The sequence below is a fragment of the Raphanus sativus genome, chromosome 5 (genome assembly GCF_000801105.2).
Source record: "Raphanus sativus cultivar WK10039 chromosome 5, ASM80110v3, whole genome shotgun sequence".
In the NCBI taxonomy this organism is placed as follows: domain Eukaryota; kingdom Viridiplantae; phylum Streptophyta; class Magnoliopsida; order Brassicales; family Brassicaceae; genus Raphanus; species Raphanus sativus.
Window position 1 is genome coordinate 39,507,497 of NC_079515.1, and position 25,557 is coordinate 39,533,053.

Sequence of the window (25,557 nt, forward strand, 5' to 3'; positions counted from 1 at the left end):
GTTCCTTTTCCGATGATCCCACTCTATTAAATGAAGTGACCACATATTGCGTGGACAGTTGAGAGAAATATCTACTTCAAAAAGTCATGCGATCATTTTAATCAACAATCAAGAAAATGTAAACAAGGATGAAATGACTAGACACCTGTTCGATAGTGATTATTACACATGAATTCAAATGAAGATGGCCCATTAAAGAAACATAGGACTACTTGACTACAATCTCAGCCACAGAAAATAACACATCTTTTACCGAATCTCTATGGTTATTTAGTTTCATAAATTTTTCTTTATACGTTATATAAGTAGTAACTCTTTACCTTCTTTTAGGTTCACTTTGAAAGCAAGCAACAATGGAGATCATCACAATCATCTTCCTCACCACCATCTCTCTCATCTTCATCAAACTCATATTCTTCTCACCTCCCCACAAACTCCCACCAGGCCCACCTAGTTTCCCTGTGATCGGAAACATCATCTGGCTCAAGAAAAACAGCTTCTCCGACTTCCAAGGCGTTCTCCGCGACTTAGCCTCACGCCACGGACCAATCATAACACTCCACGTAGGCTCAAAACCTTCCATATGGGTCACCGACAGAAAACTCGCCCACGAAGCTCTCGTCCAGAACGGCGCCGTTTTCTCCGACCGTCCTCTCGCTCTCCCCACGACAAGAGTCATAACGAGCAACCAGCACGACATACACTCCTCCGTCTACGGCTCTCTCTGGCGAACCCTCCGCCGGAACCTCACCTCCGAAATCCTCCAGCCGGCCCGCGTCAAGGCCCATGGGCCGTCGAGGAAATGGGCTCTTGAGATTCTCGTCGATCTGTTCGAAACGGAGCAGAAAGAGAAAGGCTTTGTCTCCGACGCCTTGGATCATCTCCGACACGCTATGTTCTGTCTGCTGGCTCTGATGTGTTTCGGGGAGAAGCTGAAGAGAGAAGAGATCAGAGAGATCGAAGAGGCTCAGTACCAGATGCTCATAAGCTACACCAAGTTCAGCGTCCTCAACATCTTCCCAACCGTCACCAAGCTCTTGCTCCGGCGAAAGTGGAGAGAGTTTTTAGAACTCCGTAAGTCTCAGGAGAGCGTGTTGCTCAAATTCGTGAACTCCAGGGGGAAAGAAACAACCGGAGATGTTCTCTGCTACGTCGACACGCTGCTGAATCTCGAGATTCCGACGGAGGAAGACGAAGGGAAGAAGAGGAAGCTGAGTGAGTCGGAGATCGTGAGCCTCTGCTCGGAGTTTCTGAACGCGGCGACGGACCCCACTGCGACGGCGATGCAGTGGATCATGGCGGTCATGGTGAAGTATCCGGAGATACAGAGGAAGGTGTACGAGGAGATGAAGAGTGTTTTAGAAGAAGGAGAGGAGATCAGAGAGGAGGATTTAGGGAAGCTGAGTTATCTCAGAGCTGTGATCTTGGAGAGTTTGAGAAGACACCCTCCTGGTCATTACTTGTCTTACCATAAGGTCACTAACGACACCGTTTTGGGCGGTTTCCTCGTTCCCCGCCAAGGTAACTTACCGTTATTTATGTGTAGGACTAGTATAGTAACTATGTTTCAAATCTTATCACTATAGGTAGGCCAAATGCAATTTAGTAAGAACTATCGATATTTTCTTATAAAATAAATTTAGGAGTTATATCAATGTATATTAACTCAAAAAAAAAATTCAGAGGCTCTTTGTATCATCGTTGTTATCTGATTTGTGTTGGGATTATTAGGTACTATAAACTTCATGGTAGGAGAAATGGGACGTGACCCGAAGGTATGGGAGGATCCTTTGACGTTCAAGCCTGAACGATTTTTAGAGAACGGGGAAGCGCATGGGTTTGATATGACCGGTACTCGTGAGATCAAGATGATGCCGTTTGGAGCGGGACGAAGGATGTGTCCCGGTTACGGCCTTTCGCTGCTTCACCTTGAATACTATGTCGCTAATTTGGTTTGGAAGTTTGAGTGGAAATGTGTGGAAGGTGAAGAGGTTGATATGTCTGAGAAGCAACAGTTCATCACAATGGTCATGAAAACCCCTTTCAAGGCAAATATGTATCCAAGGAGAAAGTGATGTTACTTTGGTTTGAATGTAAAATATATAATTTGTCTCGTTCACATATTATGTAAGTATTACTAAAAACTATATTATCACCCTTACCACAATTCATGCGAGTATAATCTTAACAAGACTTCATTGACTTGAAATGTTAGAACGTAAAATAAAAATTCAAAAACTTCTCCGTCGCCGGGACTCGAACCCGGGTCTCTCGGGTGAGAGCCGAGTATCCTAACCAGCTAGACTACGACGGATTTGTTGAACATGTTGTTTGATACAGTATAAAAACGTAATCTAAACCAGTGAAACAAACTACTATCGTCTAGAACCAAATCTTTTTACCGTTTAAAGAATCGAGAATTTTCAATTATATCATTACAATCCATTACATGAAAGAAAAACATAACAAAAACATACTTAATCAGATGATTGTCATTAAGAAAACAAATTAAACATGATTATCTCTCAAATAAAATTTGATAATATCGTTTAGAAAATCTTGGCCACATCTTTCATGAGACCACGGTTGGCACTTGCGAAATCAGAAAATTCTTGATACGATATGTATCCATCACCATCCGTATCAATCTCGGCCATCATACGCTTAATGTCGTCGTGTGTGACCGAGCCAAGGTTCTTGAGAGCATCTCCAAGCTCGGAGGCAGATATTTTTCCATCTCCGTTAGCATCAAATTTCTTGAAAACACGGTCGTGCTCAGCTCTTTCTGTTGCGTCAGCCATTGTTTATAGGTTTGTGTTCTTTTGGTATCGGAGGAAGGAGATGATCGTAATGAGTTATATAACGAGACTTGAGCGTAAGAAGCTGAGGCTATGCTTTAAATTAGGCCAATCTAAGGAGAAACTGATGTTACCAAAATTAGAATGTGACTCGGTCTTACATTAACGGTCACCTTTTTCTATCAGTTTATATTACTAAGCGTCCTTTAATTTGATGTTATACATACTACATAGGGTTTGTTTTTATGAAATAAGGATAATATTATCTGGTAAACATATTTTATATGACTTGTTAATTTGATAGTGGTTCTAATGTCGTCAATTTAGCAAAAGTCAGCAGCACCAAATTCATTTTTATTAACATCCAAACACCCAAAGCTTTAGACACTAGTGTATATAATCCATAACTCGAACATACATTGTAATAGTATGATATGAATAGCACATTTCATTTAGTTCGGACTTTGACACCCTTAATAGCATTTTTATCACACATTTATAATAGCACCAAACCACCCCACAATTACTATAACTAGAAGAGACTTAATCGTATTCTTGTTTGCACTAGAATAGTAGCCCCACTGATCAGGTTCGGTCCGGTACAGTTCCCCTGGTACACCAGTTATATACATGTATTTAGACGGAGGCGGCGGTGATGAAGACCTTCTGCAGTAAACCTTCTTCGGTGGTGGTGGCTGAGCACAAGAGCTAACGCAAGATTCTTGAACCGGTGTTTCGGTGTTTTCGAGGGGTGAACCGGAGTTGGCTTGATAAGTGAGACACTGTAAGACGAGGAACATGGAGAAGACCATAACTAGAGGTTTGGGGTTCAACATGATCAATATGATGACTTTAATAGAAAACGCCTTTTAATTTCAATACTTGGAAAATTAACAATGACCTGGAAAATTAACAATGAAGAATATCATAAACACATGCATATTTATAGTATAATGCAACGACGCAGCGTCATATATTTACATCACTTATATGCATTTGGTGAAGACCAGATCATAAAAATGCAAAAGGTGAGGGTCTTCGGTTTTGAATGAGTCTTCAAATTAACCAAAAAAGAAGAAGAAAAGAATGAGTCTTCAAATTTTATAAAGGATAATTATTAGTATTTTCATTGTGATGGACTGGCCCGGTATTCCGAGTCCAAACTCGTTTTGGTCTTTGGTACTCGACCCAAAAACATATACATCTGGTGAAGCGACCCCAAAGTTTTTCATATACCTATTTTTAGGTCCCATCATCATGCAAAACAATTTCCAGAAACCGTACTTTTGGTTTGATAATCTGTTGAGAACTTCTGACTCTAATGCCACGACGTTTCCACCATACAAGGGTATTGTTGCTTCAAGGCCCATTTGAATTGATAGCCAAATTCAAACTTTAATGCAAATGGGATATAAATAAGTGTTTCTCTTACTCTCTAAGGGTACATCACAATGGACTATGGTCATAAACTCATAATAAATAGATCAATAATCTAAGTTTTTACATGATATTTGAAGGCATGCGATAGGTAAACGTTGGAGTAAAATTCATATAGTTTTGTTGGTGGATGTTTTCTAAAAACGGTAGAATAATGCACCCGAAAGATCTCTTTCTTTTTTTTAGTAGATTAATAATCTGAATTTTTTACATGATATTTGAAGACATGCAATAAGTGAACGTTGGAGTAAAATTCATACAGTTCTGTTGCTGCATGATTTCTAAAAACGCTGTAATAATGCAACTTAAAGATCTCTTTCATATTTTAGTGCAACAAAAAGATCTTCATATCTAAGATTTTTTTTATTTCTTTTCTCACTTATAAATACAGAACCCTAAAAACTATCTTAAGGCTTTACCAAGATCCAATCATCAAAACCACCCCCTCTCGCATTTTGTTTGATACATCATACTGATATTTGCATTATCATTATCATCATCATCATGAAATCAGTTTCTCTCATAGTCGTTCTTCTTCTCTCATCCTCTCTTGCACCTCAAACCATAACATCATTCTCCTTATTCCCCTTTCCCTTTCCGATTCCATTCTCTCTTCCATTTTCACTCCCTTCTATAGTTGGTGGAATTATCGCTAGAGATAATAACAGCGAGCTAGCTAGGAGGTGTTTCCCTGATCTAGGAGACGGCGAGGCCTGCATGGCCGAGATATTTGGTTCATTCTCCAACCGTCAGATTACTATAGGACCGGAGTGTTGCAAGGCCATTGTTGAGGTTGATGAAGACTGTACACAAGCTGTTTTTAAACAGTTCAGCGATGCTTTATTTACTAGTTCCGTCCAGCAGTTTTGCTCTTACATCAATAGTTAATGCAAACTCTGTTCATGAATAATTTTTTTGACTTTTTGGTGTATGGAGGGTTAAATTTTGGACTTATAGTTTTGTTTTTAGTTTATTTCTATGATTTCATGTTTTGGATTACATTTTTATTATAAAACATTGATGTTCTTTTTCTTAAACAGTTTATAAAAGATACGATTAGTGTAGGCAACTAATCTAAAATAAAGAGAAAATTACAATACGATCAAAAGAGTCAAAATATGAAAATACTTATAATGTATACATTCACATACAACTTAGACAACGTAAGCTACAAGAAACATCGTCCCAAACGAAACCTAGTTCCTTTAGAGAGAATAATCTAAAAAAAGTTTTGGTTTAGCTTCGAGTAACCAAAGACGATAAATGAGCAGCCGAGAGCGTCTGGGCTCTAGGCGGTCTGTTACCAGAAAGTCGCGGCGGCCTGTCATCTCGGGTGAGGAAATCGTCGTGGCCGCCAAAGTTTCGCTCTGATGCGCCGCCACATCCGGAGAACCGTCGGCAGTGAGGGTTCTCCCGTCGCTGCTTCAGCTTTGCGTTGAAAGGATTCTCGGGCTTCGCGAGATCCTCTACGGTAAGCGCTTCCGACAACGAAGTGAATGACTGTGATTTACCTTTGTAATGTTTGGACAGCCCTCTCCTGTTGTTAAAATTTCAAAAACATTAAAATATGCGATAAATTTCAAAATAAACAAAAAGTTCAGAACAAGATCAAAATATAATTTTCATATATCAGGTAATCACAAGTATTATAAGTACTGAATCCCCCTGAAAATAAAACGTTTCGTATTATACCCCTAAACTATTAAATTTCTAATAAAAGCCCCTACCTCTTTTTTTTTTTGAACACCAAAAAAAGCCCCTACCTTACCTTAAAGAAGATGAACCACGACGGTCCAAATCGTCAGGAGAGTTTGGAAAAGAAGATGGAGTTATAAAACCTTCATCTGCGTCTGCATCCCTAACGCAATTTCCGCGTCTGCGTTCTTCACCTAAGATAAGAGACTCCATCTGTTCTTGATAGTGCATGTTTTTCTTCAAAGCCGCTTCTAATTTATCGAAAACTTGATAACAGAAACCGTGGCTTTTTATACAAACAATTTATTATTATTATGATTAACTTGTACATATGTAGTCAGGCCGTAATTAAAATTAATTAATAAACTTAAGCATACTCTAATTATTGGTAGATTTTTGGTCTGATATGTTTAATAAATGCATATTTTATCTGAAATGTTCTAATTAATTAAAACATTATCTTGTGAAATCTGTTTCTCAAGTAACATGATCACGCCCATGAACATGGGTTCTGGTTTGGCGGTCGTTATATAATAGTTTTCTGGTCGGGATATGATATTTGTGGAATGGTTGTGGACGATAGTGACAGATGGAAAGAACTGAGAAATGGAGGGGAGACTGGATGCATGAACGTGGTCGGTGAAAGCAGATGACACGAACAACGAGGTCACTGAATCTCAGTGTGATGAACCTAGAGATACGTGCCGAACTACGTTGAACAGATTCAGAGACTTTTGGCCATGACTGAGATTAAACAAACTTTATTTTGGGTATTTATAAATGGATCGTAGACCGGCCCCGTAGCACATGATCAATTTACAAACCAAATATAAAAACATAATGAAATTATGAGCTACGCGAATCGAATCAACTGAAGTCAACTAAGAATGCAATGCAGTAAACATAAAATAAAGTGTGTCAATTAACATATGCAATACCACACCTGTAGCGGTTTATTTATAAGAAATATATGCTACAACATTATGCTAATGTTACACAAATCATCTTCTCAAGTTATAAACACTAACACAAAAAGATAAAACTGTTTGATGAAATCTTTAAAACATAAGATATGCATTCCTGCTCAGGTCTAGTATGGTTATGTGTTAAGTTACTCTCCCTAAGATCTTCTTTTCTATTTTTTTGGACAGAGAAAAGAAATGGACATGAATCGTAAGATGTTCAATACACAATATACGTTATTCCTAAAATCTATCAAAAACAGTCAAGGTTCGTCTATTCTACACCATTCCATCATCTTGTAAAGAATGTCGACTGTTCAGTAATGGCCAATCTAAGATTCATAATCTAATCAAGTATCTGTTAATCACATAGAACAAAACCAAATAAAAGAAGGTTCTATCCTCTGATTTTACCAAAACTGCATCCCAAGTGTTCTATTTCCTATACAGAATTAGCATGAAAGTGACTAGAGTGTAACATAGGATCAATGAATCACTCATGTGTCATCAATGCTTGTCTTGCATAGAAGATTCTGAGTTAAATCAAAATTCAATTTTAATCAGTAAAAAACAAACAGTAAACAGTTTCAAACAGAGAAACAGTAAAAAGAGACTCGAAGGAAGGACGATTAATCCTTGTTGTTGAGCCTCTCGATCCGCTGGTTAAGCTGCTCGATCTTAACAACCAGACTGGTAACAGAGAAGAGGATCCAGTAGAACACGAGCGCCGCCGCGATGAGAAGCGCGTTTCGCTGGGATTTCATCATCGATTTCTGGTGACGGAGGTGCTCCGACGGCGTGCAGGAATCTCCGTCGCACGATGGCATCGTCTCGTACTTCCAGTAGATGTCCATCAACAGGAAGAGGCAGAACGGGACTATCGACAGAAACGGTTTCAGGAGGTTACGCGTGACGGCGACCAATCCCTTGCGGAGTCCGTCGAGCCCCGGCATCGTCAGAAGGATCACCATGATCGCTTCGGCCGCCGCGGCGTAACCTAGCACAACCCATTCGAGAGCCATTCTCACTGATCGATCAAAAGGTTAGATCTGAATCTCTTCTTCGCAGCTTGAATTTTCAGAGAGGGAGAGGTTAAGGAACTTAGAACACGTGTGCACGTTGTTCATAAGATGTGAAAGACTTTAAATGGGCCAAGATTAATGTCAGCCCAATAGTTACAAATTTTTTGAAGATAATATAGCCCGTTTCTTTAAAGCCCGAGAAGGCCTTTATTCATCCACCGTCCATCTGTCAAGTAACGGCGTCAGGAGAAGTTGAAACGGCGACGTTTGGTAGGTGAGACACGCGGATCAGACTGGGCTTTGTCTCCTAATCCTCTTTTCAGAGCCATTTATATACGTAGAGAATACTAAACCGTGTTAAGTCATCATACTAACTATCACAGACACACACAAAAGGGACAAGTTCTCATCTAAGATTTGGAAAAACTGAGTTGTATGGCAACCAGATCAAAGAGCTTTCAATTGATCACCGGCTTTAGGAAGCACCTCGTTGACGCCGTCGTCCCACGCGCCATCGCGTCTGCTCCCATCACTTCAAGGTATCAACCATTCTATTTCTCTCTCTTTGAAAACTTTTCTTCTTGCATATTATTTGATGTTTCTTCTTGCATATTAGTTAAAAGATGTATAAACATTACTGACAGAAAATGAGAAAATACTACATTTTCTCAACAGTGTATTAGTATAAAATTTTGATTTTGGTGAAACTAATATAAACATTCTAGTTATTTTTTTTTAATCGTCAAGCATATTAGAACAGAGGTCTGGTGAAGGATCGTGCAAAAAAAAATTAGAGGTTTGGTGTTTGACTAATTCTCTGTGTTTATTATAATTGATTCGTTGGTCTATATATTTCACTCTTCAACTTCGTTAACTTCAAGATACTGTTCCAGTAATCCTAGATCCAGATAGTTTAGTATATCTGAATTTGCTAAGGATTCAGATCAGTCATATAATAATTTTTTTATTTTATAATTTTCATTGTCATATATTTGAACCCTTCTCTTTTTTCTCTTTCTAAGTACCATATTTGCTTAGTTTTCACGAAATGGATCTGAAAAAGAATCATGTGATTTTGGTCCAAGTGTATAAAACCTTCAAACTTTTTGAAAAGAGATCTTTATACCTTTTTCTACAAAGAATCGTACAGAAAGCATAAGCAATGTACAAGTGTACAGTGCATGATAAATATGGCATATGCCTTTTGGCTTAAACGGATAATACCAAAGCATGTATCCTGATTCAGCGTCTGACACATGACTTCTATAACCTTTTGAATTTTACCACCACTTTTTGAATCCTTCACTTGACTGAAACAAAAGTTAGATAACTCTAACTGTAGCCTAATGACTTTCCATCTTTGATTCTTTATATTTCTTTCTGTCCGCAATTTTCCATTTTTTCTTAAATTCAATTTCAAAGCATAGTCTTAGTTATAATTTTTGGGACAGTCGCGACGTGGCTGGTTACTTTAACATCGTGAGATTACGATAAGATAAGAATTGGACCAACAGCTTTGAAGATGTCTGACCATGACATATTCTGACATTACTTTCTATCTTTAATGATATACAAAGACCAAAGAAAACAAATTTATGAAATGGACCCGTCTTTATAAGAAGAATTCATTTCTTTTTTGCTTGTTGTGTGTATTTTTGTGGTGGCAATGCCTCACCTACCCAGCAACAATCTCCCACCCACTAGGATAATAGTACTGAACATTATTGTACTACAAAAATAGTACTGAGGAAACAAAACTTTATTTACATATATATCCAAGTTGTGGTGCGACTAATTTCGTTAGAAACAAAGTTCGTTTAAATATTATACTTTTGTTTCAATCAAATAATAAATTTAAATATGAAATTTTATTGTAACAGAAGTTACTCCTCGGGGTATGACAAGAACGTGGAGGACGAATTGCAGGCAAGTGCAGTTCCTGATGATGTCATAAAGCCAGATTCTGATAAATATTGGTCTCCTCATCCTCAAACCGGAGTCTTTGGCCCTTCCACAACTGAGCACAGCCCAGCAGCTGAGGCTGCTCGCCAAGACTCGGCGGTGCTAGAAGAGACTGCTTGGTTTCGTCCCACAAGTCTCGAGGACTCGGACAAGACTCACCATGTTTAAGTCTATCTCTCTTCTCTCTTTCTGTTTGTTGTACTTTCTGATGTGTAATGTTGTAATAAATCTCGAAGTAGACAAACTGTATCTCAAGCAACGTCCTGGAAAACTAAATTAAACCAAAACCAAAGTGAGCTGAAACTAACCAACCGGTTTTTGGGAAACACGGATAAGTAAATACTATTATACTCCCTATATAAAGTCCTAATCAATTTAGATATAAAAATGATAGCATGATGTTGTGGGAGAAGATTCATACGAATTATAAAGTTTGATATGAATGGTGAATTATGATATATATTTGAAAAGATTTCAGTTTATTCACATTTATCAAAGCAGGCCATAAGCCATGGCGAGCCACTGGCCCACGAAACTATCAATCTAGTTGAATCATGTAAAAACATCAAGCCCAACAAATCGAAACGGAACGTTTTAGCAAGTAGGTTTCGACATTGAAATCGAACCAAGGGTAGCAGACTCCGAGTGAGAGAAGTAAAGGAAAAAGCAAGTAGAATGTTCAGTTAATATGCCTTTACACTGAAACATGGAATCACTTGCTAACAGGTAGACACAGATGGGTCGAGTACTGGAGATGAGTTAATAAATACAACCGATTTCAAATATGCTATAATCAATAAGTTAATACGTAACTTGAAAGAAAATTCAATGTTTCTCTCTCTCTGTTTGAAGCTATTGAGTCAGAAACCTAAAAGGTATGGCATTGAGCATAAGAAGAACTTCTCTGGTGAAGGTGAGGCATATACATTTACCATTTACTATAAGATATTGAGCTCTTTGAGAATCTCTCCAAGTGATTTGCTGTTTTGTTTCCATCTCTTTGAGAATCGTATTGCGTTACTTAAGCTTCTTTCACCTATGGAGAGGAGAGTACATGATTATGGATTATGATTTTGAAAAGTAGTTTAGTCAAATCTAATTTTATGTAACGGCCTTCAAAATCTAGTGAAAGATATTGAAGTCTTATTTGATTAGACAAGTAACTTGATGGACAAGGATCTAGAAGTCCATAGCAAAGATTAAAGGGTTTCCCCATCCTCCATGTTTAAACCCAAATATATAATTTCTGTTTTAAAACAAAGAAAAATATATCTTTTTCATCAACAGATTAAATTATACTGCTCACTTTGCTGGCTTTACAAGGTAATTATTTTTCTATTATCAGCACATGAAGCAAGTTTAATAAAATATCAATATGATTGCGCAATTGGCTTTACAAAACAATATACATACATGTTTGTACTTTGTATTATCCGCACAGAAAGCAAGTTTAATATTTACTATTGTATGATGGATTAGTATAGAAATCATGTTAAATAGGAAAAAAATCAAATTTGGTTGACCAACAGAAACGTAAAAACAGAGAATAAATCCTCTTTCCTAATTTGAAATGCTCCTTAATTGACAGTTATGATCACCCTGGCATATACTATTTGTCTTTCCCTCTCTCTTCCTCCATTTATCTCTTCTCTGCGATTTCAACGCACGTTGAGACAAGTCAATTGTTAAAACGTAGAGACCGAGATCTTTAAGTTTTTGTCTCCTTTGAGGCTTGAACAAACCATACTCACAAATCTCGGGATCCATATCAGGCTACCACAGCCATGGTGTTTGATGCCGAGAAGACCCCGATCGTTTCTGTTGGACAGGTTCTCTTTTACACATCGTCTTTTGATATTCTCTCTTCCCTTTTTTATCTGTTCAGCTTTGGTCGCTGATAAAAAAATGTGTGTACTAACGTTTGTATGTTTGATTCTTCTTTTCTTTTGACTAATCATTTATCAATCACAGCAAGATCTTATGCGAACGTCTTGACCGTCGCTGTTTGATTTGATTCTTTTCTGATCAAATTGTAGGCTTATGAATGCAATATATAGGGTTAGGGTTTGGACATTTTTTTTCCTCTGCATTGGAGAATTAATTTGAATATCAAGCATGAGATTAGACGTTAGCCATTTGGATTTGGAATAACCATATATTATCAATCCTGTATCTTAAATTGGTGTTCTTTCGTAGGTTGGTGATTCATCTTCAGCTGGGATGAGCTCAATACAAGAACCTCTGATAAAGCAGAAGCATAGCCAAGAAAACTACTCTGTTCTTGCAGCCATTCGCCCGTGAGTTTTTCTATCTGTCATTTTCATGTGTGTTGGTTGTCATTAATACCAACTGTGGTCCCACAAAGATTTGCTAATTCACAGTTTATTACCAATCTTTCCGCTAAAGACAACGCACGTGGGGAATCTGTCGGGTTTGCACATGATATAGATCTTGTCTTAAAGCTTACTAAACAAGTCATTTATTGCAGGTTTCTCTTCCCAGCTCTTGGAGCCTTTCTTTTTGGTTATGAGATTGGTGCCACGTCTTGTTCGACCATTTCTATTAAGGTAATGAATGGTTTAACCCTTGTGTAAAACTGTGCATAGCTGTTTATATAAATTATATTGGACTAAGATACTCCTACTTACATGAAATTGTTTCATAGTTCACACCTGGACCTGCAAAGCCATTGTACAACTACTCTGTTAATTACTCTGTTTTTTTTTTGCCTTTTACTACAGTCTCCTACGCTAAGTGGAATCTCATGGTACAAATTGTCTTCGGTGGATGTTGGTATCATTGTGAGTCTATATTTCAACTTTTTGTTATTTTTTCCTCCCTATAGGAGCTATGACCTTTCTTGTGGTAAAAGCAAATAAATTTGCATAAAATATTTTCCAATTTTTTTGTGCAGACTAGTGGCTCACTGTACGGTGCCTTGATTGGATCCATTGTGGCATTTAGTATTGCCGACATTATAGGTTGGTTTCTTTAGACTTTCTTCATCTTGTTTACATATATAACAGCGTCTCCATCTGAAAGAAATCAAATTGTTGGATTATTGTTTTTTCAAGGAAGAAGAAAGGGGCTGATTACTGCTGCATTCTTATACCTTATTGGAGCCATTGTTACTGCAGTAGCACCTGTCTTTCCTGTCCTGATCATTGGACGGGTTGTGTATGGCATTGGGGTTGGACTGGTAAGAATTTTTTTTTTTTTAATCTTACCGTTAGGTTAAGTTGTTTTTCTGCATGTATGAATCCATGCAGGAGTACACTTTTTAGCATTCTTCTTTAACTTGTAAGCTGATATGTTCCCCATGTATTTAGACAATGCACGCGGCTCCAATGTACATTGCTGAGACTGCACCAAGCCAGATACGTGGACGTATGATATCGCTAAAGGAATTCTCCACCGTCTTTGGGATGGTTGTAAGTTGTAAACAAGAGATATGGTGAAGAGTTCTTGTTATCTTATTATTCACAGTCACAAGACTTATATACTCGTTACATTAGTTGGATAACTACACAAGGTGATAACACCAAATCGGAAACAGAATATACAACAACATATATTCTCATCTATCTTATCCAACCGAACTCAACAAACCGAACGTCCATAATATCTTCTCGTCGGTCCACCTAGACCTCCTTAACACTCCCCCTCAAGTTGGAGAGTGCAAATCACACACTCCAAACTTGGACAACAAGTAATGGAATGAAGAAGACCCCAATGCTTTTGTCAAAATATCAGCTAGTTGCTCGTTAGTCCGAACATGAACCGTGACAATAAGCTTGGCTTTCACTGCATCCCTCACACTGTGACAATCTTTCTCTATGTGTTTCGTCCGCTCATGGAAAACCGGGTTCGCTGCAATGTAGATAGCAGCCTTACTATCACAAAATAACTCCATTGGTGTCTCATGCTTAACTCCAAGATCCTCCAACAAACGCTTCATCCACTTCAGCTCCTTTAATGCATCCGACATAGCACGGTATTCAGCTTCTGCAGATGAGTGTGATACTGTGTCCTGCTTCTTCGTTTTCCAAGCAACAGGCGAGTTCCCAAGCAAGACCATATATGCTGACAATGATCTCCTCGTGAGCGGGCAAGAATTGTAGTCACTGTCACAGTAAGCTCGTATCTTCAGATCACTGTCTGATCTCAACATAATCCCCTGGCCAGGACTTCCCTTCAGGTACCGTAGGACTCTCAAGACCGCATCCCAGTGTGCCTCTCTTGGTTCATGCATCACCTGAGAAAGAACATGAACTGCATACGATAGGTCCGGTCTCGTTATAGTTAGATACACTAGGCGCCCTACTAGTCTCCTGAACCGTATAGGATCAACGCACAACGGACTCTTATCTCCCAGCAAACGATGATTCAACTCCATCGGTGTACTCACTGGTTTACTTCCAAGCATCCCGACCTCGTTGATGATGTCAAGACAATACTTACGCTGAGACAAGAACATTCCTTGTGGCCCTCTCGCTATCTCTATCCCAAGAAAATACTTTGCTTTACCCAAATCTTTCATATGAAAACAGTCACTCAAGTATTTCTTGAACTTCACCATCATATCAAGATCGTTGCCCGCAACAATCAAATCATCTACATAGATGAGAACTCGCACACTCTTATCACCCTTGATGTAAGTAAACAAGGAATAATCTTCATACGACTGCACGAAACCAAACCCCATAAGAGCCTTTGTCAACTTCTCAAACCAACATCTAGGAGCTTGCTTCAAACCGTATAAAGATTTACGCAGCCTGCACACTTTGTTGGGATTATCCGAACTAAATCCTGGTGGCAGTCTCATGAATACTTCTTCTTCCAATTCTCCATGTAAAAATGCATTATGGACGTCCATCTGATGCACTTCCCAGTTTCTTGCCGCAGCAACCTCTAGAAGCGTTCTCACTGTGTCCATCTTGGCTACTGGTGCAAAGGTTTCCTCATAGTCTTCACCCTCTACTTGGTGATTACCACAGCAAACCAGTCGAGCCTTGTACCTCTCGATCGTCCCGTCTGCGTTATACTTAATTGTGAACACCCATTTACTTCCAATAGCCTTCTTTCCTGGAGGCAAATCAACCACATCCCATGTTCTGCTCAGTTCCAACGCATCTACTTCTACTTTCACTGCCTTCCTCCACTTCTTATCTTTGAAAGCTTCCTTATAGTTTTTCGGTATCAATCCAGCACTCACCGCCGCAAGGAAGGCTTGATGTTCATCTGAAAACAGAGCATCACTAACATAATCATGGATAGGATAACGTGTTTTACCTGGACCATTAGTCGATGACTTGACCGGAGACTCGGTTTGTGGGATGGTGTTATGTTTATCAGTAGAGCTTTGTGCATTGTAGAGCACAAAATCACGAAGCCGAACTGACTGTGTCGGTTTTCTCTGTCCTCGTCCCAACACTTCCTCTGCAACTTTCGGTTCTGCAGTTACTTCGTTACTAGGAGTAATCTCAACCACCTCAGGCTCCTTGCTTGCACTCCTCTCGTTCTCATTAACTCCGACTGTCTCAACACTCCCCCTGTCTATGATACTCTCATCATCGCTCTCTAAACCGACCAACAAGGGCACCGGAGTTGCAGTATCAATCTTCTCTGCGTAAGGAAAGACAGTTTCATCAAACGCCACGTCACGAGAGACAAAGAACTCCTTTTTCTCCATGTCATACAGCTTCCAACCCTTCTTACCGAACGGATATCCAACAAAAATGCACCTCCTACTTCTTACACCAAACTTGTCTCTGTCTCTTCTTGCTTGATGTGCATAGCTCAGACACCCGAACAGCTTGATTTCTTCATACCTCGGTTTCTTTCCATACAAACACTCATATGGTGTCTTTCCCTTTAGTACTTTTGATGGCGTCATGTTGATGAGGTGAGCCGCAGCCAACACGCTCTCTCCCCAAAAACGAACAGGCAGACTCGCCTGAAACAAAAGTGATCTCGCGACATTCAAGATATGGCGGTGCTTTCTCTCCACTCTTCCATTCTGTTGAGGCGAGTTCACACACGATGTCTGGTGTAGTATCCCTTCTCCAGCAAAGTACTTTGACAAGCATGTAAACTCCGTACCGTTGTCACTCCTAACCGTCTTGACTTTTCTTTCAAACTGTCGAGACACCAGAGAGATGAAGTTCGGAAGAACTGTTTTCACCTCACTTTTCTCAAGTAAAAGATGTATCCACACTGCTCTAGAGTAGTCGTCGACGATTGTGAGAAAGTACACTGCACCACAAGACGACGGTGTACGATATGGACCCCAAAGATCAGTATGTATTAAATCAAATGTGCCCAAGCTTTTATTAGAACTTTCTGAAAACAACTCTCTTGTTTGTTTGGATTGAAAACAAATATCACATCCACCAAACTTATTCGACACATCTTTAACACCAGAAATAAAAGGCAAATAACTCAAAACACCAAATGATGGATGCCCCAGCCGACGATGCCACAAAGTCTGATCCTCTGACGCCTTGACTCGATGACCTCTCCGAACTGTCACATCTCGATAAACATAAACACCATCTTTCACTTCACCGGCTCCAATCAGAGTCCTCGTAAAACGGTCCTGCAAAACACATAGAGTATCAGTAAACATGGCCAGACAACCTGTCTGCCGAAGCATCTTCGCAACTGATAACAATGTACAGTTCAGATTTTGAACATAAAGAACATTAGACAAGGTAAGCTTCTCAGACAACTTCAGGCTACCACACTTGGTTGCCATAACATAACTACCATCCGCAAAGTTCACAGGACAGGGTATCATACTCCTAACTTCAGAGAGTAATGTAATATCCCCTGTCATGTGATGCGATGCGCCCGTGTCTATAATAACTTCACCCGTTTGCACTGTACCATTCAACTTGTCCGGTATCGGGGCCTGCTTTTGACGCTCCAGAAGTGAGGCAAGAGATGCCCATTGCTCGGCACTGAAAGGTGGAACACCAGAGCTTTGGTTCGATCCAGCAGAGGCTGTAGCAGCTTGCACCGCATTCCCTTTGAGATTGTTACCTCTGCCTCGTCCTCGTCCTCTGCCACCTCTTCCTCCTCGTTCATTAAACCACTCCGGAAACCCAACGAGTTGCCAACACTCCTTCTTCTCGTGACCCGTTCTCCCACAATGACTGCACACGATCGATCTCCTATCTCGAGCCATAGCAGCCATTACTGCACCAGACGTTTGCTCCTCTCCTACAGTCGCGTTAAACCCAACTGGTGCTTCCTTAGGCTCGGGTCGTGAAGCTCCAATCCTACTCTCTTCACGGATTACTCGTTGATACACTGAGTTGATATCAGGCAATGTCTCCATCCCAATAAGACTTGTGCATACATTGCCATACCGTGCATCATCGAGCCCCATCAAGAACTGATGTACCTTCTCTTCTTCATAATCCTTAGCATACACCTCTGCTGCTGCACACGTACATACCGGAAGAGGCTTGCAACTCAGCAGCTCTTCCCACTTCTTAGACAGCTTCCCAAAGTACTCCATCACGCTAGCACCTTCTTGTTTGCACGAAGCCAACTCCGACTTGAGTTGATGAACACGCACCGCACTTCCCACGGAGAAGCGCCTTTTAAGCTCACTCCACATCTTGCACGCATCAGGGGAGAACGGAACGGTTGAACGTATGGTGGGAGAGATCGATGCTCTTATCCACCCCACTATCATCGAGTTCGCCGTCTTCCACAACTCCGTCTCCACTGGATTCTCCTTCTCATCAGGACACTTCAAACCACCATTGATAAAACCAATCTTTCGTTTGGCTCTGATTGCGTTCTCCAACTCTGAAGACCACTCCGCATAATTCTCCCCCGTCAAGATCACAGGAGAAATACACGTTCCTGGATTGTCAGAGGGAGCAAGGTAGTATGGCGACAGCCTATCTTCACCAACAGGTCTCGATGAACTCATGATCGCTGTTTTTTCTGTTTTTTCTGCACTCATATTTCTCTCTTGTTAAAAAATTTCTTTGATTTTGCCGTGTGGCTCTGATACCATGTAAACAAGAGATATGGTGAAGAGTTCTTGTTATCTTATTATTCACAGTCACAAGACTTATATACTCGTTACATTAGTTGGATAACTACACAAGGTGATAACACCAAATCGGAAACAGAATATACAACAACATATATTCTCATCTATCTTATCCAACCGAACTCAACAAACCGAACGTCCATAATATCTTCTCGTCGGTCCACCTAGACCTCCTTAACATAAGTTCCTCACAGCTCTGTGGACTTCAGAAAATTTAGAGTCACTTCTCTGTTTTAAAATTTTTTTTGTCCACCAAGCTAAACTGATACACATAATTTTTGTGAAGGGAGGATATGGAATCGGTAACTTGTGGGTTACGGTTATTTCTGGTTGGCGTTACATGTACGCAACAGTGATTCCTGTGCCAATTATTATGGCAATTGGAATGTGTTGGCTACCAGCATCTCCTAGGTGGCTTTTACTGCGCTCTCTCCAGGGAAAAGGAGATATGGAGAGCCTTCAAGAGGCAGCAATCAAGTCTCTGCGCCGCCTTAGAGGGTCTGTTGCAGTTGACACAGCAGCTGAACAGGTAGACGAGATTTTGGCTGAACTTTCCTCTGTGGGTGAGGATAAAGAAGCTACAATTGGTGAACTGTTTCAAGGCAAGTGCTTGAAAGCTCTCACTATAGCAGGAGGTTTAGTCTTGTTCCAACAGGTTGGTGCAGTCAGTTCATCAAATGTACTTGGGAGAAAAGAACAATAACTAAGTATTGTTTATTTTTCAAATGGCAGATAACTGGACAACCAAGTGTGCTTTATTATGCACCATCAATACTACAGGTTCTCTTTTCATCTCTGTTGAAGTTGGATTTTGTTTCACTTGGAGGGAACCCTAACTTGTTTCCTTGTACCAATATACATTACATGTTAGACTGCTGGCTTCTCTGCTGCAACTGATGCAACTCGGATCTCAATTCTTCTCGGTCTACTGAAGGTATTCGTTTTCATCCGAGGAGGTTGTACATTTCCTTTTGGAAGACTTAACGTGGTTCTTTACTGTTGCAGTTGGTTATGACTGGAGTTGCTATTGTAGTGATTGACAAACTTGGAAGGAGACCCTTACTTCTTGGCGGTGTTAGTGGCATGGTTTGTCCTCTGACTTCTTCAGTCTATTCAAATTTATGAGATAAAAAGACCTAAATGATTCGGAAACTTAGCTTCTTTTGCATTTTTGATTGTGTAACAGGTGATCTCATTGTTCCTCCTGGGGTCCTACTACATCTTTTATAATAATGTACCAGCTGTTGCTGTGGCTGCATTGCTACTCTACGTTGGCTGCTATCAGGTTAAAACTTTTTTCTCATCGAACTTTATTTTTGGCAACGTTAAGTTGTGATCTAAAGATTTACCATCAATCTTGCAGTTATCCTTTGGCCCTATTAGTTGGCTGATGATGTCAGAGATATTTCCCTTAAAACTAAGAGGTCGAGGAATCAGCATAGCAGTGCTTGTAAATTTCGGCACAAACGCACTTGTGACATTCGCTTTCTCACCTATGAAGGTAAAGATTCTAAAACCAAGAAAACTCCTTCAAGTTTTAGAGGTTTTAGCTCACCTATTTATCTGCAGGAGTTGTTAGGAGCTGGAGTTCTGTTCTGTGGATTTGGAGTGATATGTGTAGTGTCTCTCTTCTTCATATACTTCATTGTGCCTGAGACAAAGGGTCTGACTCTTGAAGAGATTGAAGCCAAATGTCTCTAGAAAGGTTTCTCATCTTAACTCCATTTTAATTGCTGCTTCATTTGAGGCTCTGAACGGAAAACGCAGTAACCACAGATGGCGTCGCCATTTACCATAGAGTTTCACTGTTTGGTCAAAAAGAATTGGTGCAGTGAAGCTCGTGGCAAAAGTTTGGTGCGTTGGACAACTTCTAAAATTTGACCGTTTTCTTAATATGTTTTGTAAAATGTAAGAAATGCCTCACACATTGTTGGACCACTGATTGAACCATGTTCCAATCATTTTAAATAAATGAAGGCAGGATAAGTAAATTATAAGAGAGAAGCATTATTTGATTTCATAAGTAACTTGCTGAACAAGGATCTAGAGGTCCATTGCAAAGACTAAAGGGTTTTCCCATACTCATTGTTTAAATTCATGTAGATGCTCTGTTTCAAGAGATGAAACTATATACTGTTCACATTGCTGGCTGGCTTTACAAGACAATTTATTTATAGTTACAAGCGCATAACAACAAGGTTAATAGAAAACTAATTTGATTGCCCAATTGGCTTTACAAACTAAAACATAACAACAAGGTTAATAGAACACTAATTTGATAGAAAACATATATATATATATATATATATATATATATATATATATATATATGTTTTTGTTATTGGTAGCACAGAAAAGCAAGTTTATAGAGAATTTTTTTTTTGATAATCCATATAATAATAATAGTATTAGTAGAGAGAATGCACGTTTAATAGGAAGCTAAATAGGTTGACCAAGAGAGATGAGAAACAGAGAAAATCTTCCTTCTTTTGGATAAAGATGAATAGGTGTGTTAGGTTGGGTCCAACCTTATCGTGTCTGACCTAACAACATATATATCTCTATAAGGTCTAAACTTATCTCTAAAAATAGATATAAACTTCTTTTTTGTGCTACAAAAATATATATAAACTTAGAACACCAGCAGTAATGGTTTGTTGCTGAGTCTCTCACATATAAATAGTAATACTTTTATAAAAATAAGAGAGAAATAAAAAAAGAGATATATCAAAAAAAAAAGAAACTCCTGGCAAATGGTAAGAGGCTTAATTATGTCATTTTATTGTTTTTTGCTTTATATTTATTTAATTTAATTATAATGACAAAATCATATTATTATTAAATTGTTAAGAGACATAAAACTATTATAAAAACTATTAAATTATTAAGATATATATATTAGTGCATTCACAATGTATTTTTTACCAAATTATCTCAACATAAAAACTAATATAAAATTTGAAAACAAGAAAAAAAAAAAGCAAGAAATGAAAGTGACGTCTCTGTGGAAGAGACTTTTCATTTGCGTTGGGAGACTAGTTCTACTTCTACACAACACTACATATTTTAACACATTAACTTTTAATTGTGTAATTACTTTATCTCTTTTTTGAAAACTGTAATTACTTTTATCTTGAAATATTAATATATTTATTTTGAGAGAAGTTGGTATATTTAGTGGTGTTAAACTATTGGATTTCTCAAAAACTAATAAAATATTAGCTTTTTATTATGTAACTATGTTTTATTTTCTTTTTAACAATTGAAAGTATCTTGCCAACTACTAGATTCTGACAAAACAAACGGCTCTTTCCAACTTTTTCAATATATATATATATATATATATTTATTTATTTTATTTTATTTTTTTTGTGGGAAAATACCTACTGAGGTACTCCCATTGCAGATGCCCGCCCTAATGGTGCTCTTGTTAATCTTATGACTTTATCTAATACCTTCCTGATTTGAACTGGCAGTTAACTTCCCCCTCTTTCTTCCACAACATATCTCTCATCTGCGTATTCAACGCACGTTAAGCTCAAAATTCAGACAAAGTCAATTGTATTAAACATAGAGACCGAGATCTTGAGTCTCTGTCTCCTTGAGCAAACCACGCTCACGTATCTCAGGAATCAATATCAAGCTACCGCAGCCATGGTGTTTGATGCCCAGAAGCAATCAATCGTTTCTGTTGGACAGGTTAAGGCGCTTCTCTCTTGCACATCGTCTTGAGTTTTGTTTGATTCTTTTTTTTTTTACTATTTTTTATCGATCACGGTAAGAGATCTTGTGTTATTACCCGCAAACAAGAAAGAACATGTAAGGTCTATCAGGCTCGTCTCCAGGCCCGGCTCATATATATGTACGATGGACCCTGTAAATCAGTTGGTTTTTGAGGACTTTTTCTCTCCAAAAATAGACCCTAGGAAATTTTTGGTCAAAAAAGTGGACTATGTGCTATTGCTCCTTTGGCACATGCCAAGAGCCGTCATTGTCCGTCTCTAGGCATGTGCTCAAGGTGCATTTGTACAGGGTCTATTTTATTTTTGCAATATTTTAGTTAGAGTTTAAAGTCTTTTACTAGGGTCCGTTTTTACAAATCTTATGTACTGCTCTTCTAATTGCACATAACCCAGTAAAAGATTGAGACGGACCTGACTGTCATTGTTTGTTTGATTATTCTCGGCTAAAATTAAGGGCCTACGAATGCAATGTAGAGGTTACGTTAGGTGTTGGCTTTCTTCTTCTGCATTGAAGAAATAATTTGAACTTACATGTAAATGTGTGCAACGTGGTGAAATCATGATTTGGAATATCAAGCATGAGATTAGACCTCTTTTTTTGAGATTAGACCTTAGCCTTCCTGTGTTTGGAATAACCATATTATCAATCCTGTATCTTAGATTGGTGTTCTTGTGTAGGTTGGTGATTCATCTTCAGGTGGCCTTAGCTCAGTACAAGAACCTCTGATAAAGCAGAAGCATAGCCAAGAAAACTACTCTGTTCTTGCAGCCATTCCCCCGTGAGTTCTGTCATTTTCATGTGTTTAATACCAAGTGCGGTCCCACAAAGACTGCTAATTCATAGTTTATTACCAATGTTTCTGCTAAAAAGAAAGCAAAATGTTGGGTTTGCACATGATATAGATTTGTCTTAAAGCTTACCAAACAAGTCATTTATTTCAGGTTTCTCTTCCCAGCTCTTGGAGCGTTTCTTTTTGGCTATGAGATTGGTGCAACGTCTTGTGCAACCCTTTCTATTACAGTAATGGCTTTAACCTTTTGTCTGAAAATAAAGAGTGCATAGCTATTAAGGTACTTACGTTTGAATTTTTCTAAGCTGCTGTCTCCAAGCTTATATATTATTTAGAAGATATCCCACTTACATGATAGCTATTTCATAGTTCACACCTGCACGTGCAGTGCCGTTGTGTTCCCTTCAGACGTTCACAGTTTGTTAATTACTCTGCTTTTCTTTGGCCTTCTGTACAGTCCCCTACGCTAAGTGGAATTTCATGGTACAACTTGTCTTCAGTGGATGTTGGTATCATTGTGAGTCTATATTTCACCTTTCTTGCTTCTTCTACGTACATGTTGTTCTTTTTTCCTCCTATTAGGATCTCTGACCTCTCTTGTGGAAAGAAAAATAATTTTGCTTACAATTTTGTGCAGACTAGTTGCTCACACCACGGTGCCTTAATTGGATCCATTGTGGCATTTAATGTTGCCGACACTATAGGTCTGTTTCTTCAGACTTTTGGTTTTGGTCTTTGTTACATAGCAGCGTCACAAGCTGAAAGAAACTCAATTTGTTTGATTTTTTTTTCAAGGAAGAAGAAAAGAGCTGATTACTGCTGCATTCTTGTATCTTGTTGGAGCCATTGTGACTGCAACAGCACCTGTCTTTCCTGTCCTGATAATTGGACGGGTTGTCTATGGCATCGGGCTTGGACTGGTAAGATTGGTCATGGATTCTTAGTGTTTGCCTGCTAAAACCTGTGTGTTCCAGGGTGATTTTCCAGATATATATGTATGAATCCATGCAGCTTGGGAGTACACTCTTTAGCATTCTTCTTAACTTGTAAGCTGATATGTTTCTATATGTTTAGACAATGCATGCGGCTCCAATGTACATTGCTGAGACTGCACCTAGTCGGATACGTGGACGTATGCTATCACTAAAGGAATTCTCCACCGTCTTTGGGATGGTTGTAAGTTCTCACATTTCTCCGGACTTGGGAAAAACTACTGCTCAGTTTCTCCTTTTTTGAAATATTTTTTGTCCACCAAGCTAAGCTGACACACGTAATTTTTATGAAGGGAGGGTATGGAATCGGTAGCCTCTTGATTACGGTTGTTTCTGGTTGGCGTTACATGTATGCAACAGTTATTCCTATACCACTTATTATGGGAATTGGAATGTGTTGGCTACCAGCATCTCCTAGGTGGCTTTTACTGCGCTCTATCCAGGGAAAAGGAGATGTGGAGAGACTTCAACAGGCTGCAATCAAGTCTCTTTGCCGCCTTAGAGGGTCTGCTTCAGTTGACTCAGCAGCTGAACAAGTAAACGAGATTTTGGCTGAACTTTCCTCAGTGGGTAAGGATAAAGAAGCTACAATTGGTGAACTGTTCCAAGGCAAATGCTTGAAAGCTCTCACTATAGCAGGAGGATTAGTCTTGTTCCAACAGGTTGGTGCAGTCAGTTCATCAAATGTACTTGGGAGAAAAGAACAATCACTAAGTATATATATATTTTTTTTTCAAATGGCAGATAACTGGACAACCAAGTGTGCTTTATTATGCACCATCAATACTACAGGTTCTCTTTTCATCTCTGTTGAAGTTGGATTTTGTTTCACTTGGAGGGAACCCTAACTTGTTTCCTTGTACCAACATACATTACATGTTAGACTGCTGGCTTCTCTGCTGCAACTGATGCAACTCGGATCTCAATTCTTCTCGGTCTATTGAAGGTATTCGTTTTCTTCCTTCTAGTTTGAATTATTATATAGAGGATTGATATGCTTTCTTGTACAATCTCATGTACAAGTATTAATAAGTGTATGAATGATTTTTAACACATTTTAAACCATTTTATCATTGTAAACTTACTTAACGTGGTCCTTTACTGGTGCAGTTGGTTATGACTGGAGTTGCTATTGTAGTGATTGACAAACTAGGAAGGAGACCCTTACTTCTTGGCGGTGTTAGTGGCATGGTTTGTCTTCTGACTTCTTCAGTCGATTTTATAAGACATCAAACCTAAATGTTTCAGAAAATTAACCCATTTTGTATAACAGGTGCTCTCATTGTTCCTATTGGGGTCCTACTACATCTTTTATAATAATGTACCAGCTGTTGCTGTGGCTGCATTGCTACTCTATGTGGGCTGCTATCAAGTTAAAACTTTTTTTCTCATCAAACTTTATTCTTGGCTACGTTAAGTTGTGATCTCAAAAGATTTGCCATCAATCTTGCAGTTATCCTTTGGCCCTATTAGTTGGCTGATGATGTCGGAGATTTTTCCCTTAAAACTAAGAGGCAGAGGAATCAGCATAGCAGTGCTTGTGAATTTCGGCACAAACGCACTTGTAACATTTGCTTTCCCACCTCTGAAGGTAACGATTCTAGAACCAAGAACAAGTTTTAGAGGTTGTAGCTCACCTGGTATTGTTTTTTTTTGTTTGCAGGAGTTGTTAGGAGCTGGAGTCCTGTTCTGCGGATTTGGAGTGATATGTGTACTGTCCCTCTTTTTCATCTACTTCATTGTGCCTGAGACAAAGGGTCTCTCTCTTGAAGAAATTGAAGCCAAATGTCTCTAAAAAGGTTTCTCATCTTAGCTCCATTTTCGTTGCTGCTTCATTTGCTTGAGGCTCAGAATGGAAAACGCAGTAAACCACAGATGGCCTCGCCATTTACCATAGAGTTTCACTGTTTGGTCAAAAAAGATTTGGTGCAGTGTATCTCGTGGCAATAGCTTGGTGCGTTGGACAACTTTTTTTTAATATTTGAACTAGATAAGAACCCGCGCTGTGCGCGGATAGTGTTTCGTAAAATCTTCATTAAAGTTATTCAGATTATATTATTCGATTTTGAAAATTTCAGTTT

At 39.0% G+C, this 25,557-nt stretch overlaps 9 protein-coding genes and 1 non-coding gene across 11 annotated transcripts; 5 read left to right on the plus strand and 5 right to left on the minus strand.

Annotated features, from left to right (window-relative positions):
* The first annotated feature begins 283 nt into the window (after positions 1-283).
* On the plus strand, positions 284-2,167 carry LOC108857099 (cytochrome P450 89A9). Its single transcript, XM_018631031.2, has 2 exons — positions 284-1,521; positions 1,732-2,167. Exons 1-2 carry the CDS (start codon positions 354-356, stop codon positions 2,073-2,075), a joined length of 1,512 nt encoding a protein of 503 aa, XP_018486533.1. The 5' UTR covers positions 284-353; the 3' UTR covers positions 2,076-2,167.
* A 74-nt stretch (positions 2,168-2,241) lies between these two features.
* TRNAE-CUC (transfer RNA glutamic acid (anticodon CUC)) lies at positions 2,242-2,314 on the minus strand. The gene has a single exon. It is a non-coding gene; the product is annotated as a tRNA-Glu (tRNA).
* A 69-nt stretch (positions 2,315-2,383) lies between these two features.
* On the minus strand, positions 2,384-2,912 carry LOC108860571 (polcalcin Bra n 2). The gene has a single exon (XM_018634436.2). It carries the CDS (start codon positions 2,799-2,801, stop codon positions 2,550-2,552), a length of 252 nt encoding a protein of 83 aa, XP_018489938.1. The 5' UTR covers positions 2,802-2,912; the 3' UTR covers positions 2,384-2,549.
* A 1,718-nt stretch (positions 2,913-4,630) lies between these two features.
* On the plus strand, positions 4,631-5,138 carry LOC108861180 (uncharacterized). Its single transcript, XM_018635006.2, has one exon. The coding sequence runs from the start codon at positions 4,740-4,742 to the stop codon at positions 5,121-5,123; it is 384 nt and encodes a 127-aa protein (XP_018490508.1). The 5' UTR covers positions 4,631-4,739; the 3' UTR covers positions 5,124-5,138.
* Positions 5,139-5,289: 151 nt separating this feature from the next.
* Positions 5,290-7,255, minus strand: LOC108860927 (protein OXIDATIVE STRESS 3 LIKE 3-like). The gene is made up of 2 exons (XM_018634767.2): positions 6,004-7,255; positions 5,290-5,772 (listed from the first exon to the last, which is right to left on the minus strand). The coding sequence occupies exons 1-2, from the start codon at positions 6,159-6,161 to the stop codon at positions 5,472-5,474; spliced, it is 459 nt and encodes a 152-aa protein (XP_018490269.1). The 5' UTR covers positions 6,162-7,255; the 3' UTR covers positions 5,290-5,471.
* Positions 7,256-7,394: 139 nt separating this feature from the next.
* On the minus strand, positions 7,395-8,007 carry LOC108863139 (uncharacterized). The gene has a single exon (XM_018637462.2). It carries the CDS (start codon positions 7,912-7,914, stop codon positions 7,522-7,524), a length of 393 nt encoding a protein of 130 aa, XP_018492964.2. The 5' UTR covers positions 7,915-8,007; the 3' UTR covers positions 7,395-7,521.
* Positions 8,008-8,252: 245 nt separating this feature from the next.
* Positions 8,253-10,168, plus strand: LOC108863140 (late embryogenesis abundant protein At5g17165-like). Its single transcript, XM_018637463.2, has 2 exons — positions 8,253-8,453; positions 9,795-10,168. The coding sequence occupies exons 1-2, from the start codon at positions 8,350-8,352 to the stop codon at positions 10,042-10,044; spliced, it is 354 nt and encodes a 117-aa protein (XP_018492965.1). The 5' UTR covers positions 8,253-8,349; the 3' UTR covers positions 10,045-10,168.
* Positions 10,169-11,417: 1,249 nt separating this feature from the next.
* LOC108863137 (D-xylose-proton symporter-like 1) lies at positions 11,418-19,947 on the plus strand. Of its 2 annotated transcripts, none has more exons than XM_018637460.2 (14): positions 11,418-11,705; positions 12,073-12,173; positions 12,365-12,443; positions 12,618-12,677; positions 12,791-12,857; positions 12,951-13,075; positions 13,206-13,307; positions 18,237-18,605; positions 18,683-18,730; positions 18,822-18,884; positions 18,956-19,036; positions 19,137-19,235; positions 19,314-19,451; positions 19,520-19,947. In XM_018637460.2, the coding sequence occupies exons 1-14, from the start codon at positions 11,661-11,663 to the stop codon at positions 19,649-19,651; spliced, it is 1,509 nt and encodes a 502-aa protein (XP_018492962.2). In that variant the 5' UTR covers positions 11,418-11,660; the 3' UTR covers positions 19,652-19,947. The 2 variants fall into 2 exon arrangements, with proteins under 2 accessions (XP_018492962.2, XP_056866790.1); XM_057010810.1 differs by lacking the exon at positions 11,418-11,705 and adding an exon at positions 11,816-11,934.
* LOC130512633 (uncharacterized) lies at positions 16,365-17,220 on the minus strand. Its single transcript, XM_057010811.1, has 2 exons — positions 16,765-17,220; positions 16,365-16,474 (listed from the first exon to the last, which is right to left on the minus strand). The coding sequence occupies exons 1-2, from the start codon at positions 17,216-17,218 to the stop codon at positions 16,440-16,442; spliced, it is 489 nt and encodes a 162-aa protein (XP_056866791.1). The 5' UTR covers positions 17,219-17,220; the 3' UTR covers positions 16,365-16,439.
* Positions 19,948-21,335: 1,388 nt separating the features above from the next.
* On the plus strand, positions 21,336-25,557 carry LOC108862230 (D-xylose-proton symporter-like 1). Its single transcript, XM_018636293.2, has 14 exons — positions 21,336-21,649; positions 22,372-22,472; positions 22,636-22,714; positions 22,942-23,001; positions 23,122-23,188; positions 23,280-23,404; positions 23,559-23,660; positions 23,770-24,138; positions 24,221-24,268; positions 24,360-24,422; positions 24,587-24,667; positions 24,750-24,848; positions 24,930-25,067; positions 25,140-25,557. The coding sequence occupies exons 1-14, from the start codon at positions 21,605-21,607 to the stop codon at positions 25,269-25,271; spliced, it is 1,509 nt and encodes a 502-aa protein (XP_018491795.2). The 5' UTR covers positions 21,336-21,604; the 3' UTR covers positions 25,272-25,557.